This window comes from Molossus molossus, unplaced genomic scaffold (assembly GCF_014108415.1).
Source record: "Molossus molossus isolate mMolMol1 unplaced genomic scaffold, mMolMol1.p scaffold_m16_p_17, whole genome shotgun sequence".
Lineage (NCBI taxonomy): Eukaryota > Metazoa > Chordata > Mammalia > Chiroptera > Molossidae > Molossus > Molossus molossus.
In genome coordinates this window covers 41686683-41705504 of record NW_023425352.1, presented here as the reverse complement: position 1 = coordinate 41705504, position 18822 = coordinate 41686683, and the positions used below count along the sequence as shown (strand labels likewise).

At 36.1% G+C, this 18822-nt stretch overlaps 1 protein-coding gene across 1 annotated transcript in view; it reads right to left on the bottom strand.

Moving 5' to 3' along the window:
* The window catches only part of PHYHIPL (phytanoyl-CoA 2-hydroxylase interacting protein like), a 43904-nt gene extending 29391 nt beyond the window's left edge, over positions 1–14513 (bottom strand). Inside the window, exon 1 of the mRNA XM_036265153.1 lies at positions 14145–14513. Coding sequence (XP_036121046.1) covers positions 14145–14250 — 106 coding nt within the window. The 5' untranslated portion in view covers positions 14251–14513. The remainder of the gene's footprint in view (positions 1–14144) is intronic.
* Between the last annotated feature and the right edge of the window lie 4309 nt (positions 14514–18822).

Below are 18822 nucleotides of genomic sequence, written 5' to 3'. Positions count from 1 at the left end.
AATGCTGGGCAACAAACTTTGCAACTCATAGGAAAATAATACAAATGCAGCAGTGCTTTTGAAATTTAATTGTCAGCACAATTATAATGTAGCTACATTTGACATGGCCTATAAACAGATGATGCTAAAAATGTTAAATCTTTGAATTTCCACTGTCTAGTATCTACATCCCCTCATAAAAGATTTCAGAGATAATTTAAGAAACCATTGTTTAAGACAATTTAGTTGGTATTACATTTTACTGCCATTTTGCTTTTCTGTCAAATTCTTAAGACAACAATTAAGAACATTAGAAAAATGATAAAGAATACCTTGTACGCATAACCAATGGACATAAACAACAAAGCTGGGGACAGGGCGGGGAGGGAAAGGAGGAGGGTGTCAATGGGAGAAAAAGCAGAAACATCTGTAACAAAAAGAAGAAAAGAAAAAAAAAAATCATTCTACTGTAGAAAAAAAAAGAATACCTTTGTAGGAAAAATCATTATTACCTGATTAATGTGTTTGGTAAGTTTTTTTAATATCAAATTTAAGAACAGCACATCTGCATTTTAAAATGCAGGAAGGGGGAGGGGGAAATCAGTGGGGGAAAAAAGGAGAATCATCTGTAACAAAAATTAATCAATAAAAAAATAAAATAAAAAAAAAAAATAAAATGCAATAAAAATAAGTAAATACACACACACACGCACACACATTTCTGGTAAATAAATAGCATCATGCATGTATCCAGTAAAATATACTTAAGATTTTCATTAAATTATTAGTACATGATAATGGAACTAAGTGGTCTTTGAACATCAGAAAGTTTAAATTTTAAAAAGTATTATACTCTCTCTCTTCCATTTATTTTTGGGAGGCAACCTAATTTTTGGAGGCCTTGTTTTGACAAGGCTGAGGGAAAAAAGTATTAATACTACAGGCAATAATGAAAACAAAACAGGGGAAACATTTTTCAAATTATTATGAAGTCAGTGAAGAAAATGTTCAATGAATGTTGTTGATTCATATGAAGTTTTTAGGAGGATTTGTGAAGCTCTTAGAAATATTTATATAGATGAAGTTATACTTCTATAACACATGGTACAGAATAAAAATTCTAATAGAGGTGGCTAGATTGTATTTGAAACACTTATCACTACTCAAGGTCAAATTTCACTACTGTTAATTTTGTCATTATAATTTGAATAAGTAAACTTTTAGCAAAACTAGTAGTATATACAGCAAATTCCAGAACCATTTATTTTTAATCATTAAGCTTTTCTTTAAAAAAAAAAATCACTAAAAATAACAATAAAAAGTTCCTTGGAAATTAATATTAGATATACTGAATTGTAACAGAAGTATATAAAAATAGGCTCACTCAGACTTAATACAGCTTGAAAAAGTTATACAAAACTGTATTTATTAAAATGGCAGTTTTGTCTAATTTTAAACACAAAGAATCTGCAAAAAACAAAAATTAAGTGTAAAAAGAACTGTGTTGTATTTAGACTAACATTACATAGATACGCCAGTAAACATTTAAATTAGTAGGCGCAAAGTACAAATATATATATATATATATATATATATATATATATAGTGGAAATATATGTGCAGTGTAAAAGCTTTAGAAATAGCTTTGGTGAAGATTTTAGTTTTTCTTTAGGCTCCAGTGTCATTATTTTCCTGCTAATTTGAGTTCCAACAGTTCATTTATTTTATGTACTGCAGACCATGTTGCCAAGAAGAAAAAAATTATTCCAGTGTATTTCCACAGTAAAAATCCTCTTTCCAGTCAAAATAAAGGAGATAAATCCATCAAATCCAGAGCTTAGATCAACTGTATTTCTTCCATATTAAATGCCCCAAATAACCACACCCAAGTCAAATTTATTACATCAAAAGTAATTAATCTTAAGTGCTTTTAGACACCACCAAAAAGGTATTCGAATTTATTGCCTCTAATGAGCACATTCAACAATTTGATATGGGTCTGAAAGACTGAATAAAAGATAAATATAAGTACACTTGATAAAGGAGAAATAGGAACAACAGAAAAACAGCTTGAAAAGGACTACCAAATTTTCATCTTTATCCTCAAACTTTCTTCCTATGAGATACAGATATTTTTAACAGCCTTCTGGACATTTTCATGTAGGTATTCCACAGGTATGTGAAACCTAACATGTCCCCAAAGCACTTCAGCAATAGCTTGTTATCAATATCGCTCCTTCATACTCCCTCCAACCAACAATTACTACTTTATTTACTGGTATCAAAATACTCCCAATCTAGTAAATTTAGCCGTCATCAACAACTCCTTTTTAGCCCTGGCCAGTTTGGCTCAGCGGTTAGAGCATCGGCCTGCGGTCCGGAGAGACCCGGGTTCGGTTCCCGCTAGGGGCACGTGCTTCGGTTGCAGTTTGTCCCCGGCCCTGGTTGGTCGTGCGGGTGGCAGCCACTCGATGTGTCCCTTCACGTCGATGTTTCTCTCTCTCTCTCTCCCTCCCACTCTATCTGTACAAAAAATGGAAAAATATCCTCGGGTGAGGATAAAAAAAAAAAAAAAAAAAAAAAACTCCTTTTTGGTATTTCATACTCCCAGTTTAATCACAAAGTCAACCAACTTTTACTTCAGAAATGTAGTTCAATTCCATTCCCAACTTTTTTTAATCCTTACACGAGGACTCTTTTTTTGCATTTATTTTCAGATAGAGTGGGAGGGAGAGAGAAAGAGAGAGAGAGAGAGAAACATCGATGTGAGAGAAACACATCAAGTGGTTGCCACTCACGACCCCAATCAGGGCCGGGGACAAATTGCAACGGAGGTAACTGCCCTTAGTGGGAATCGAACCTGGGACTCTCTGGTCCGCGGGCTGCTGCTCTAACCACTGAGCAAATCCAGCCAGGGCCATTCCCAATTTTTATCTACTTTGTCTTAACAATCCCAGTATCTATAATTGTCTTATAAATGGTCAAACTCCTGAGCTCAATATTCCAAAAGTTCACTTCTCAAATGGATACCAGAATACTATTTATTAAAACCAAATATGAATATCTCTTCTTTATTTAAGAACATCTTTGGTCATGCTACCTAGAGTGATTCTTCTGCAAGTGTAGTCTCTGAATCACCAATATCTGCATTACCTAAAAATGTGTTAGAAAATTCAAATTCTTTGGCTCCACCCCAGATGTAATGAATCTGAAACTCTGGGGGTAGAACCCAGCAATCTGTTTAACAAGCCTTGCATGTGAGAGTCAATGGTTTAAATTGGTTCTGAGAAATAATTTATTAATATTTTTAAATACATATTTGATTAAAGGTTCAGCAAACATTATCATTATCTTCCTTTTTAATTATTTTAAAACTATTTTTTAAATTGTAATACAAATAACATACATTACACTGTGCTGTATTATGTGATTTTGGACGACAACCAAAACTTTGCCTGCTACCTCAGAGCAAAAAATGGCACAATGTATAAAAAGGTTATAATTCTATTCATGTTTCATGCTCGTTTGTTTGTTTTAACTCACGTGAGCAAATATATGCTCAAATAAAATTTTACCAACACATTATTACAGGCATATATTGTTTTATTGCACTTGGCTTTAGTGTGCTTCACAGATATCATTTATTTTTCACAAATTGAAGGCAAGACCCTTTACCAGTAAAAGGGTTAGCACTTGCTTTACAGCAATAGTCACTTTACTGTAGTGGCCTGGAATCAAACCTGCACTTATCTTTGAGGTGTATGCCTGTATCTGCATGCAGAGTTCAATGAGTTGCAGGTAAGACTCAGGTGCATGTGTTTGGCCCTTCAGCAAAAATCAAATAGAAGTGCTTACTATGTATAAGTTTTGTGTACTTCTCTAATTACCTTGATTATATTTGTGATGAAGTTATTCTAAGTTTGGGATAGAGTTTTACTTTTTTCTGCATAGGCAGTGTACCTATAAAACTAGAAATGGATCCCTAGTTAAAATGAGAAATGTTAATTTGTAATGTATTGAAATTGATTTAGCTCAAGATGTCTCAAAGTCTTACTATTAATTAGTACCAGCTGATTTTTCACCTAATTTTTTATTATTATAATTTTTTTGAGTACATGCCCTTAGCGGGAACCGAACCCGGGACTCTCTGGTCCGCAGGCCAACGCTCCAACAGCTGAGCCAAACCGGCCAGGGCTTTTTCCACCTAATATTGACTACACTTGCAACTATTTTCAAAATGAAATAAATATGCTGGAAGCACTCACCAAAGCTAAAATACAATGCTAAATTTCAGTGATAGTCATCTGTCAGTAAAATTTACATTGTAGAGATAAAAAGTTATAACTTTTCATTAGATTTCATGCAAGGTTTTGCAAATATAGTCTCTGACAAGTTCCATGATTTTGGAAAAAAAAAAGTATGCCTGACATTGCAATAAAAATGCTAAATTAATGAACTGTTACAAAAAAAAAAAACACCTGAAATAAAACACTGGTATGTGTCTGAAAATGCTGAGAGTACAAAATTATTCATCACATATACTTGATTAATTCAAATGCTGACACTGTAAAATCTTTCCAATTTAACTGGATGAGATCTTCCCATTTACATTTGTAGTAGTTTCTCAAATAGGTAAATGCAAGATGGTAAAATTACAAATAATGGAGAAGAAAATTTTAATGTCTAAATCAGTTTTTAACATACCATCAACTAAATTGTTAGAAGTGTTAACTATATGAAGGGAAGCAGATAAAATTTTAAAATCTGAGGAGTGGTAGTGCCTTGTAAAAGCATAAAGTAGTAATTTTTCACTAATAAGGACTGAATATTAAGATATTTTCAAATAGTTTTAGATAGTTACATACAGACTATTATTTAAATTAAAGATTTGTTGAACTAATTATAATGTTAGGAACAGAAAATTTCCGAATTCACTTTTTTATACCAAATGTACGGGGATGTCCTGAAGCAAGATATAAATACTTCAAAAGAAATAAGAAGTTCTTTATTTATTAATTCAAAAACCTTTTGAGCCAAGCTGGTGTGGCTCAGTGATTGAGCATTAACCCATGCACCAAGAGGTCGCTGGTTCGATTCCCAGTCAGGGCACATGCCCAAGTCGTGGGCCAAACCCCCAGTGGGGGGCACGCAGGAGGCGGCTGATCGATGTTTCTCTCTCACATCAATGTTTCTATCTCTTTCTCCCTTCCTCTTTCTAAAAAAATCAATAAAAACATGTACTTTTTAAAAAGTTTCCTTTCGCCCTGGCCGGTTTGGCTCAGTGATTGGAGCGTCGGCCTGTGGACCAGAGAGTCCCAGGTTCAGTTCCCACTAGGGGCACGTACCAAAAAAAAAAAAAAGTTTCCTTTCCTCTGTGAAACTCAAGACAGAATTAATTGCTTTCTCTTCTATACACTACTATAGGACTTATCACCATGTAGTATTATAGTTATTTAAATATACTGTCTCCTTAAATGTCAGCAAATCCTTTGAATGCAGGATCCAAGTTATATTCATCCTTGCACCACTTTTTCTCCATGTTCTTAATACCCTAAGGTTAGAATACATGTAAAAATAAATGGCCCTGGCCGGACTGGCTCAGCAATTGGAGAGTCGGCCTGCAGTCCAGAAAGACCCAAGTTCGGTTCCCGCTAAGGGCACGTACCTTGGTTGCAGTTTGTCCCCAGCCCTGGTTGGTCGTGCGGGTGGCAGCCACTTGATGTGTCCCTTTCACATCAATGTTTCTCTCTCTTCCTCTCTCCCTCCCACTCTAACTGAACAAAAAATGGAAAAATGTCCTCGGGTGAGGACCAAAAAAATAAATAAATAAATGGTAAAAATACCAGGTAAATAAAAGAACAAAAGGAAATAAAGTGAGAATATTAACTTGATAAGTCTAGTACCTAAAAATTAATCACTGAACAAGAATAAAATGGTACTGTCTTCTAGCTAATATACGCAAAGTGTGGTCTACAGCCTATTTACCAGTCTGTGATGTCATAAATACAAAATTATGATTAAGCATTTAGAAACTTTCATAGCAAGTTTTCTATCTGTTGAATCTTTTTGGATCTTTTAAACTTCATTTTTCTAATAATTCATTTTAATTATATTGTTATAAATAATCAGTCAATGATAGATTGGATATTGAAAAAAAACAACAAAACACAGGTGGATCAGTAACACGACAGAGAATAAAGGTAGAAAGATAAGCTCTTGCTTGACTCTTTTAATGAGAATTTGGTTTAGAAGGAAGAATATGATATAGACATAAAATTTCTGTAATATGTATCAAAACTATCCATATTTCTCAAAGTTCACATCATCATTTTTGAACTTTAAAGCAGCTATTACTTGAATTGTAATTATACCTGAAAATACTAATGCATAACTCATTTTTCCTTCTAAAGTTATTCATATGAAGAGTAGATTCTGAGTTACAATTAGGGCTTCTCTTACTGCCTATCAGACACAATGGCACACATGGCTACCCATCTTTAGCTGACTCTACACAGAGCTACCCTATTGCCTGGTAAAGCTTTTCATCTTTTTTCAGCTCTTTGCCTGACCTGCATAATCTCAAAACACTGGTAACATATAAAATAAAATCAATTATACTTTTTTCCTTCAGAAACTCTTCTTTCAACATTTTTATTCGTATCAAGAGAAATTAATTTATTTTCTCAATCCTCAACATTAGGAATTGGAACACTTTTTCTGTAAAGAAGCAGACAAGTATTTTAAGGATTATGGGCTATGTGGTTGGCTGTCACAGCTACTCAATTCTGCTATTATAGGAAGAAAATAGCCACAGACAATATATAAACAAATGAGTATGGCTGTGTTCCCATAAAATTTTACTTACAAAAACTGGCAGCAGGTTTTCAGACTTGGCCCAAGGACTGTAACTTGTTGATCCCTGATCTAGATCATAGATATAACACAAATGCACAACCATTTAAAAACTATCACACAGTAGATGCTCAAAAATTGTCATTCTTGTTTGCATTTATCATCAGCTTTTAAAATTGAAAGACTGACTTGTCAGCATTTAGCCTTACAGAAGATGAGACACTGTTTTTCAAGAAAAAGTAAATATATGTAAACCTTTTTGTGTCTTGTCTTTAATGTCATATGTCTAGGAAAGCTATACACCTTTCATACTATTATTAGAAAGCAACATTTCCACTGGCTGTAAAAACAAAATTTTTTTTTTGTACACTAATTTCCACAACCACTGCAACAAATAATGTATGTGCAATAATCCCCACAGAGCAGCCCTTTTAAAACGAACAATGAACTTAGCCCAAATAGTCATAATATCACAAACAAAACTAACTACAATTCAGACTAGGATGCTTTTTGTTTAACTCACATCCATTGAGTAATTTCAAAATGTAGAGGTCTTGTTTGCATTTTTTAAAAACCTGGAATGTAGACTTATTTCATCTTTGGGGTTCAAAGCTGGCCTTCCCCAATATGTGATCACTCCTTTCCTTCAAGGGGCGAGGCACTCTAAAATTAAAGTCAAATACTAACCTTCTCTTTTCCACCTAAGTTTTGGTGGAACATATAGTTCTCTGAACAACTCTCATCCTCATTCTAGAACTCTTTTCCCCAGAACACAAGAAATTCCTAAGTTTCCAAGGAAGTCTTACAGTTATATTCCAAATGTCTTAACATAAATGTTATTGCTAAACCCCTCTGAAAATTCTCTCTCCTGACTCTAAAACTACCTTTACCCACATGACTCAAAAATCTCTAGTTCACAATCCTCTATAAAGTATCAAGTAGTTGGATTTTATGTAGTAACGATTCTCAAAATATTATCATTTGGGCCTTTGAAGAGCAAGAATAAAGTAAAAGAAGTCTAGAAAAGAATTTAAGTGGGTTCTCTGATGGGGATTCACGTTGAAACAATAATGAGAAAGCAGTATATAATATTGTTCCGGGAATAGGATTTCTGTGAGAGAGGGAAGTGCCCCTGGAAAAGGGCTTAGGACACCATCTGTGTGTTCAGTGAGACCTCAAATTTGAGATGTGAAAATTGTTATCATGAGGTCTTAATATTATTTTCTTTTTCATTTCCTTTCCAGTCAGCGATTCTTCTGATTTCCCAGACTTAAAATTTTAAAGTTACTCCTAATCACTTTCCATTTTGCTTGAAGATTCAATCACAAATTCTTAGTAACTATATTTTTATTTCTTTTATACCACTGCTGCTCACTATCCTTACATATAGAGAACATTCTATGCTGATACTGCCTACCTGCTTTTTCTGTCAAAATTCTTCAACTCCTCTGTACATTTTTGCTAGCAGTCTTCCCCAAATACTAATTTTACTTTAAAATGTATTTGAATAAAATATAGCCTGCTCATAGGACAGTTTAACTACTGTCTAGTAATAACAAAATATTTTCAACAGTTAAAGAATAAGGGAAATGCTTTAGAGTAGTAAAAACTAAATTTAAATAATTCATAAACAATAAAAATATTCTTACAGAAATGGAAAACAAACTTAAGAAAGAAGCAAATGCTATAAGGAAAAACTTAAATTATACATCTACTAAGGACAGAGAAGGAAAATCAGAAACTAGAAGGATTATGCTTACTGCAGTAATTGAGCAGCTGCTGTTAATACTGAAGCCCGGGATAAAATATAAAAGTAATCAAAAAACTATACTCACACAAGTTAAAGGAAAAATCAAGATTGGGCCTAAAAGAGGGGAAAGTATCAACAGTGATAAACCAAGTGACTTGACAGTTGTCTAGATAGTGTTCTATGGGGTCAATTTCTTACCTAGGCAACAAAGCAAGTTTCCAGGGTTGCTACTTATGACACATCAGTCACTCTACCACTGGAGGGAGTCTGGTCACATATCCTTTGATGTGACTTTTACCCTAATACCTTCCTATTCTTTACTGGGGATGAATTAGAACCCCAACTGAGAATATGAATTGGTTTAACAAAATTTGGTAGTTTTCAACCTTTTTTCAAGTTTATTTCTTTTAGCTTTTATTTTATTTTTACATTGTTTCACACTAATAAAAATGTACGGTATTTCTATAGTCATATAAGGGTCAAAGAAATGAACCCAGAGGTCACATATGGTATTACAGATCCATCCTTAGGAGGGAAAAATCATAAAGAAAAAAATTGTGCAATCAAGCACAGAGAATGGTTCTGATGCAAATACCTACCCAATGCAGGTATCAAAGTCACAAGGCACATGAAATGCAGCAAATAGCAGATATGAAGTAGAAGCTGAAAAGAGCTTGCAAAATTAAGGCTGACAAGGATATGTCTGATAGGATAGGAAAGTATAAGCAAAGAATAGAGTACTGTAACTGTTATTGTACAATTTACTATCCTTTTTAAAATTTAGAATTTGCAGTTTCCATTTATTACATTTATTATTCATTTATTATGAAAAATTGACATAATAAGGACTTACTAAATAAATAAAACACAACTAAAATGAAAAAAAACAATGATCTAAACATTGGCAAAATGTAAAATAAAAAGCAGTTTAACTCAAGAAAGTATGTGGAGAATAAAATTCCATTTATAATAACAATTATTCTTTATTTTGTGTCAAAACTTGTGAGAAATGATATATAAGTAAAAATTTAATTATTTTAACAACCCACCCTGGCCAGTTAGGCTCAGGAGTTAGAGCGTCAGCCTGAGGACCAAAGAGTCATGGGCTCTTACTTCAGTGGTGGTTCAATTCCAGCCCCAGTCGGGGTCATGTGGTAGGCAACCAATCGATGTCTCTCACATTGATGTTTCTCTCTCTCTCTCCCTCCCTCCAACTCCATCTGAAAAAAAAATCAATGGAAAAATATCCTCGGGCAAGGATTAAAACAAATATTTTAACAATCCTACAGGATCGACATTACACACATTTTATACGAGAAATCTTGAGGCTAAACAAAGGTTAAGTAATTTGCTTACGGTAACAAACATATCTATCGAGAGTTAATATTCTGTAGAGGTCTATCTAATTCTAAGATGGTATTACCACCACGCTATATGTATGCTAGTGAGACCGAGTAATGACTACCTTACATTCCTATTCTATCAAAGGTAACAGTTAGGGGAACTCCTCCTAGATGTCTGCTTCAGAAAATATCACTAAGGATTACCTAATACAGCACTGTGCTACTAAGCTATTTCCATGTTACTTTATGTTTCCAAAGTTAAAATTTGTTTAATTTACATGTCAATAAGGATTAAGAAGGAAGTCACAACTGATTTATAACATCAATAGATAGGATAATGTCCAAATTTAAAGAAATTTATATTTTTTTAACTATGTAAAAAGAAGAAAACCTTTCTTCTTTTCCTCCACAAAACTATTATTAGAGACAAATACAGGGAAATCTGTCAGCTTCTGTCTGTGCAATTTCTTTAAAACGTGTTCCCCTGCTGACTAGCATCATAAGCTCCATAAACCATATCTAGACAGTCATAAAATGCCTTGATTATGGAAATAATACTTGGGAGTGGATTTAAGTGCTATATAACTAATCAATTTTGTATTTTCTTCCTTACTATTATACTTATGACACATCAGTCACACAAGAGTGCAGGGAGCTCAGATGCATGAAAAGCAGTATATGGATAAATCTTTCCTTTTCAGCAAGAAAAGAAAGCTTCTATATGCATGATAAAAATTATGAAAAGTACAAGTAATGTAGAATTCTATGTGCAAGGTAGGGGGCTATTTTGTCTTATCATGGGTAAAGTAGAGTCTGAAGTTCTATATGAAGAAACAAACTGGAATGGCTTCCCATAATACTGATACTTGCATATAAGAAAGTAATGCTTTTTTTATTCAGTTTTTTTGAAAGCCACAATTAAAGTATACTATATATGCAACTGAGGATACTTCAGCACAGCAGAAAGGAGGAGCAGAAACACTCTTCTACTTGCAATAGATATTATACAAACTACTATATCTATAGCACATTTACCTAGGTTTCCCAATAGAAGTCTATCCAGAATCATCATTTTGAACTACAAGTAACATCCAGGCAGGGACCATGAACTAGCAACCAAAGAACACATACCTAGGATAAAAGCACAGTGAAATAATATGTGGGTGTGTAAGAATCCTCTTGCTTCATTAAAAAACAAACAAACAATTATATGACCACTTGGACCGTATTCCATATTCTTCACAGATTATTGAATACTCTGAGAAACGATGAAATAAAGAAACATTGTGAATTGTTGCTAATGATGTGAAAATTAATTTATAAGAAAACAGCCAAGTGACAGACAAAAAATATAAAAGAGGAGAGCCAAGGAAACATAAGAAAGACATACAGTTATGTTTACCAGCAACTATAGCTCTTATTTGATGCCGTATGCAAAACATTATAAAATTAAAAACATCTGCAAGTGAAGAGGGTAAAAGGAAATGCATATTTAACAATAATATTTTCTCCTTTTCTGTTTTAGTCCACTTCCAAGGAATTCATGTTGCTCTCATTTTTCCCATTGTTGGATTAATAGAGTAAAATAAAGTGAGAAAAGTAAGCAGCAAATAAGACAAATGTATTTCTAAGATCAGAAAATTATGACAGTATAGCACTTAATATAGCACTTATGTACTTAAGCACATAATAGATCTTCTGCCATATCCTAATCTTTCTATGTTATATATTTACAAAAGTAAAATTATGAGACCTGAGAGGAAGTCAAAGGAAGGAAGTGAAGGGAGCAAAAAGCTTTGATCTAGCTGAAAATTTCTCAATATAAAATTATGATAAATAAGATCTGGTTGACAAATGTAATGCAACAATTTTTAATTGTTCTATTAAAAACAACTATATTATCTCCTCTAAATGATCCTTATGAAGTCAACTTAACACTTTTGGAATTGACAAGTAGAGTCACAAAATAAAAAAATTAAGCATCTAACAACATCTCTACACAACCTATTTCCAAATTTTTACACATACTCTGGTTTCTTTTCAGATCGTATAAATCTTTCACCTTTTATACATCTTTTAATAGAAGAGTTGGGATCTTTGTATTTGTTGGTATAAGCTATTTTATAAAATGAAACCCTATTTAATTAATATATATTTAATCAATTAGAAGTCTATAAATGAGTAGTAATATTCATAGATATTGCTTAGTGCCAGCACCCCCCCAAACTAAATGTTACATAATTTACTCATTTTGCAGGATCTACAAATTGAACTGAAACAACTAAAAAATACAATCAAAATAAAATAGCTACCACTCTAGAAGAGACCACAGTACACGCAGCATTAATTTTTTCACTCTACACTATTAACTCTGTAAAGTTCATAAAAAAGTAAAAACAATGTTATTTTCCCTCATATCTCTAAAACATAAAGGCAATTTTAACTATTAAAATCACTGGGTTCTGAGGAAAAACCATGAATTGCCTATTTCCAATTACTACAGTAATGAACTTTTGTTATATCATTGAAGTAAATGAAAATGAAATAAAAACATTGACAATGGTAACATTGCAAAAAGTCTTTTTACAAAAGTATAAACTAAAACCTATATGACTTCCTAGGTGGTATAGTAAAAATAATCTTTATATTCAAATAATGCAAGCTTATATATATGGAACACCAAAATAATGACTTTCAGAAGCCATAAATATGTGCACCTATTGTTATGGTGACCATTATTATGGATAAAGGAAATACTATAAGCAGCTTTTGCAAGAGTATCTATTTATCCTTACTACACCTCTTTCAGAAATTATTTAGTGACTTTGGCTTCAAAGAACAATTATTCTGTATTCTAAATTTATTAATAAACAGAAATTCAGTGTTCAGTTGACCTAAACTGTACTGTATAGCAATGCCTAACCAAGTTATTAACATGTAAATGACTTTGGAAACAAGACCTTGTTCTCTATTTGGATTACATACTGATAAATTTTACAACCTTATTGTGAGCATTTGGTATCTCTACATAACCTTGGTTAAAAACATTTTTATATAAAGTTAAACATTAGTTTCATTTACAGGCAAGTGTTCAGGGTCATTTTGACAATATAAATTGTTTTTCCTTGTGAGATATACAATTTAACCATTATTTGGCCAATCAATTATTAATCAGATGACTTCTTTACAAATGAAGTTTTATTCCACATTACTGATATAGCACTGACTCTTCAACTACTCCAACTAACACAGAAGCACTAGAACTACCCATCTTGCACATAGTACTAACTTATCTCTAAGGCTCAGACCTGTGCTCAATCAATTTCCTTCTTTAGGAGACTGCCAACTTTAACAATAGAATAAGCCATGTACTATCAAGACACAATGACAAATATTCGCCACATATTCTGAATCACAGCAGATGTTAGGCCACTTCCTTTACAGAATTTTTTCTGTCTTGCCTTCACTTTATTTTATTTCATTTTTATATTAAATGTATTGGGGTGACACTGGGTTAATAAGATTATAAAACCTGTACAGATTTTTGAGTTTTTGAATGACTGCCCCAAACCACGAAGCTTGTGGCTGTCCTTGGTGCTGAAACTCACTCTTTTTCTGCCCCTTCACAGGAAAAAACCAACGACCCTGTAGTCCCAATCCCATTTTGAGAGGATAAAAAGAATTCTAAATTGTGTGTGCTGTTGGCGGGGTGGGGGTGGGGGTGGGGGTCTGAAGATGGAAGGTTTTTAATAGGAACTGATAAGTTTCTGGGCAGAAAATGCTAACTAGTGAGGGGAGGGGGCGAGGAAGGGGTTGCTAGAAACATCCAGAGGGCATTTCCCTTTCGGTGCCAGGAGACCCAGGACTGCGGCAAAGATCGGAAACGCGCCTCGACCGAGCCGGAGCCGCGGGCAGGAACGGCGCCCTCGCCTCACCGGGGCAGCTCCTCGGCTGGGGCCAGGCGGACGAGGGCGGCGAGGGGCGCCGCGGCCGGGGACGATGGCGTTTTCCGTGCCAAGGCGCTAGCCCCGGGGTCCTTTTGTTTCTGGGGTCGGCAGGGAGGGCGGCGGGGCGGAGGGGACTCCCCACCTGCATTTATTTACACCGCGGGGACAACAAAAGACCTTGCCGCCCGGGTGGGCAGGGTCCGCGGAGCCGGAGTGGCCGCGGCGCCTGGGCGCGGGCTTGGCCCCTCTCCTTAAGGTCCCGGCCGCTCTTACCGTCCCGGTCGCACAGCTGAATGGCCTCCAGGCTTAGGTTTTTGATCACCTCCTCACAGGGGCTGGTGGGGCTGTTGAGGGCATGATCCAGGCGCGGCACCTCCATTTTTCTAACCCCCGTCTCAAGCCCGCCTGCTTCGTATCCAGGCTCTCTCGGTCGACCGGGTGGGAGAGAAGGGCGGGAAAAGGAGGGGGAGTGGCGGAGGGAGGAGAAGAGGACTGAGACGCGGCGCGGAGCGGTCGAGGCTCGAGCCGCCGGGGTTGAGAGCCGCAGCCGAGGCGACGGCCGTGGCAGAAGCTCCGGGGAGTGTGCGCCTCTGAGAGACCGAGAGGGACCCGGCGCAAGGGCGGGAGGCGCGCGCTCCTGGCGGGGAGGGGAACGAGGAGCGCGGGGAACGTGAGCGAGAAGGCGCGGCGCGCGCACGCTCGCGATAGGACGCGCCCACCTGCTGGCGCGAGGCGCTCTCCCTCCCCCGCCCGCCCTTCCGCGCGCACGCGCCCCCGGCTGCCCCCGCGCCGCGGGTCCCATAGCCCAATGTGTGAAGCGTTGGACGGCGGAGCGCGTGGGAACGGCGGGCGGCTGGGGATGCCGCGCGCTCACCTGGTCCTCTCTCCTGGTGAGCGCGATTTGGCGTTCTCTCCCTCCTCACAGTGTCAGTAGGAGCCCAGGTTGGCGCTGCGGCGTTGCTGCACCTGGAGGTGAGAGTGAGCAGGTTGGTTATCAAGGATTGGAAAAATAAGGGTCTGGACCCTTTGTATCCGGGCTTTGGAAGCAGCAGGCTATCGTCGCCGGCTCACGGTCTCGGGCTGCTCCACGCCCATACCCCGCTTGCTCAGCTGGACCTTCCAAACAGCGTGGTCTGTGTGAGAAATGAGTGGATTATTTGAGGAGTGGCAGGGTTTAGGGACAGAAGCAATCTCCCACCCTATTTCCCTCCCTCCCTTCTTTCCTTACGTCTCTGTAACAGAAAATGTGCCTCCTCGGGTTACCCCAAACTTGCCTGCCCATTGTTTTGGGTGACAGTTAAGATTGTGCAATGCACTTAATACAAATGTTTTAAAAATAAGATAGATGCAGGTCATAGCCTATTGACCTCTGTTGTCATTTGCTTCTTTGGAATAGTTTTTATTTGTGTTGCTATCTCAGGGTCAAAAATAGTGACCCCCCCCTTTTTTTGTTGTGTATTTGTATTCGAAAATAAGGTTCTTTTTTATTGATTTTCCAATTTCAAACAAATGTTGACCAATAAAGTAACAATTTACATATAGATTGCTGTATGTTACCCTTTCTAGCCACATCCATTTAGTCTGACTATAGTTAATTGAAGCCTTATAAAACGGCTTAAGGTAAAATAATCCTGAGAGAAAACGTGGCACAACTGCAAGTTGTTAAAAATCTGTGAAGATAATTGGGTGTCTTAAGGTGAAGTCTCCTCATTATGAACTTAGATATTAATGAAAATGGATCTCCTTATTGTAGTTTGAGAGAATTCTTGGGTAGGTAGGGGTGTCCCCAAGGAGAGGATAAATTATTACTTGTCAAGCAATATGACAAGATGGCACTTACTGGTGAATTCTCAGGGTTCTAAAGCCTGGCTCTGGAGGACTGGAAATTGATACTGTCAACCCAACCACAGTAGGTTCATTTTTCAGAATATTAGTATCAATTTTACAAATCTCAAAAGGAGCTAGATTATCAATTTATTGATTTACAGGTGAAAACTATTAACTCCTGCTTATAATGAAAACTGTAACTAATGCATACAAATATTCTATGTCCAAAGACAATATGCTAGATACTGGAAATTTTGAGTTCAAGTCTATCAGGAAAGAAACACATTGCAAAAGCAAAATTAAGATGGATGTAATGAGAACTTTTGGAAGTGCACACAGGATTGTAACCTAGTCTAGTTAATCAGGAAAGCCTCTAAAAGGATTTTATTGTAAGGGAATGGGAAATTATTGAAAGGCTTTCATTGGCAAATTCACATGATCAAATTCTTGGGCCAGAATATGTGTGTAATGGGAAAGGGGGATAACGTTTTGAGAAATGTTAAGGTTACTTTCTGGGCACAAGACCTGTTCAATCCAAGGCACCTTTTTCTTTTCTTTCTTTTTTTTAGGATTTAGATTACATAAGAAATACAAAAGAGTTAGTATTTGACTTTTGACATTTAATATAGGATTTTGTTAGCAAGTTGTTAGGCTTCAAATCAAGAGATGAAAAAATGTGTTTATGGTTTAACATATCAAAGCTAGGCCTAGTGGTCCAAATGATAGTTTCTCCCATAGTGAAAATAAAATATACTAGTCCACTATAAAGGCTTAGGCCAGAGATTATATAAGGAAGATGGTAGCTATGAGGTAGGTAAAATAAAAGAAAAATGTGTTCTCTTTGGCTCAGAGAATTATGGAAAAGAGGAGTAAGTTCTTAAGGAAGGCAACCAATAACACTTTTATTCACTCTCACCTTGAGGATGTGACATGAGGGGTTGGAGCTTTAGAAATGTAGAGATAAGTATGGGAAAACTCAAGGACAGAAAAATTTCTGTCCCAATTCTCAGATCTTTGGAAGGAAATCACTTACCAGGCTTAGATTACCATATTCAAATAACCTTAAAGAGGGGACATCATAGGCAGAGGGAGGTCAGGAGTTTACTTTCCAGGCAGCTACGTGCTCAGAAGTAGCTGAGTTGAGAGCTACCAGACCTGCTGTGAAGTCTGATGTTAAAAGAGTAACGTGATACTCTAGCAAAAACTGTAGGGTGGATCTTCTAGAGCATGGGTTTCTAAAGTACCAAAAAAGATGAGCCCCGTCAGTCAGAGATGGCTACCAGGTCCTGACCAAACTGAGAAAGCAGAAACCATGAGTTTTCTAGCTACCAACTTCAAGTGAAAGACCAAAAAAGCAACTAGGCATACAAAGGAGGTCACTACAGAGACCAGAGGAGGCAAAACACATTAAAATCCAGTGACCTTTTGTCAGAAGCTCACCTCTCCTGGTATTCCCAAATATGATCTGAAGTAGGATGTTGGGGGGAAAGGTAGAAATTTGAAAGACTGGGGATCTTACCTAAAAAAGATGAACTTTACCTAAAGGAACTAATCAAAGTACTGATTGAACCCAGGTTCCTGAATTAGAATAAAAACACATTTTTGCACACCCCCCCCCATCATATGTATCAGTGAATGAAATCTCATAAAGATGACCAAATCAGTTTTAGATAAAATGAAAATTCTGCCTTTTCTAAGTTGCAGTGTGTAATTGCAATCCTCATGCATTTAAATCATTTAATTGTTAGCGTGAGGTGCCCAATATTACAGTCAAAATCCTACTAATCATTCAAGCGCCGACTCAAATGGCACATTCTCTATAAAGATTATTACCTCAGCCAAAGATCTTTTGATTTCCAAGTGGTTTATAGTTATAGTGGTTTACAGACACTAGCACACTATGATTTATAAGTTATTCATACACACAAAGAATGAGATTCAAATTTGAAAAGCACTTTAAATATATCCTAATTCAATCCCTTATCCAATCTTGAAGACTTTGACAAAAAGTTGTTTATCTTTTAATAAATAGTAAATTAAAATCCTTAAGAAGTAATCCAAAGCCTCACTCATTCTGAACCCAAATCTGTCTCCTATAAGGTCAATACAGAGGCCTTAATTTTCCCCTCTGTTAGTCATACATAATAACGATAGTCTTTCTTCCTTCTACTGTCCATATATATTCAGTTCTCTGGCTAAATAGTCCTAGTTCCTTCAAACACTTCTGATACTATATTGATTTGAGTCCAATATTATAGTCAAAATCCTACTAATCATTCAAGTGCCAACTCAAATGGTACATTCTCTATAAAGAAGATATATATCTTCTGTAGAGAAGATACTCAGTACAATTTGCTGAATTATTTGATTGAACTTCAGTACTTTGAATGTGTTTAATTATATTGCTGCAGTTAGCCTAGACTTTTATCAAACTCAAAGAAAAAGTAGTTTACAAAGTCCTTTAGGTAAGCTGCTAAATGCAGAGGTCATTCTTAGATGAACCACAGCCCTAGGCACAACCCATTTTTTATGTCTAGGAAGAAGGCAAAAGGTGAAGACCAAAACCATAAGTAGAAGCAAACTCCAACAAATGCATTGCAAATGAAGGAGTGTTTTTTTTTTCTCTCATAAAATTACCATAACTTTTTCTAACCATTATTATACATGGTAGGACAAGAGACAGGTCATGATTGACAGAGACAAAGTTGAAAACAACTCAGATATTCTAAATTCTTTATCCAGACTCAAGTTTGTAATGTGCGGACTTGTGAATCATATGAGATAATACCTATGAAAGTGTTGTGTAAACTCTAAGGCACCTCACAAAGTTAGGATATTATTATGGGACACTAAGAATGCCATTAAGAAAGACTGGTCAATTTTACAGTACAAATTTCTGGAAATATTTTAATAGCTATATAGCTATTTTAAAACATTAAGAACTTTCATATTTAGAATATCGTCATAGTTTAGTGCAGCGATTTTCAACCTTTTTCACCTCGTGACACACATAAATTACTAAAATTCCGCAGCACACCAATATATATATATATATTTTGCCTATTTGACAAAAAGGAAAAGGTGTAATTTTGATTCATTCACACTGGACGGCTGTTGTTGTATT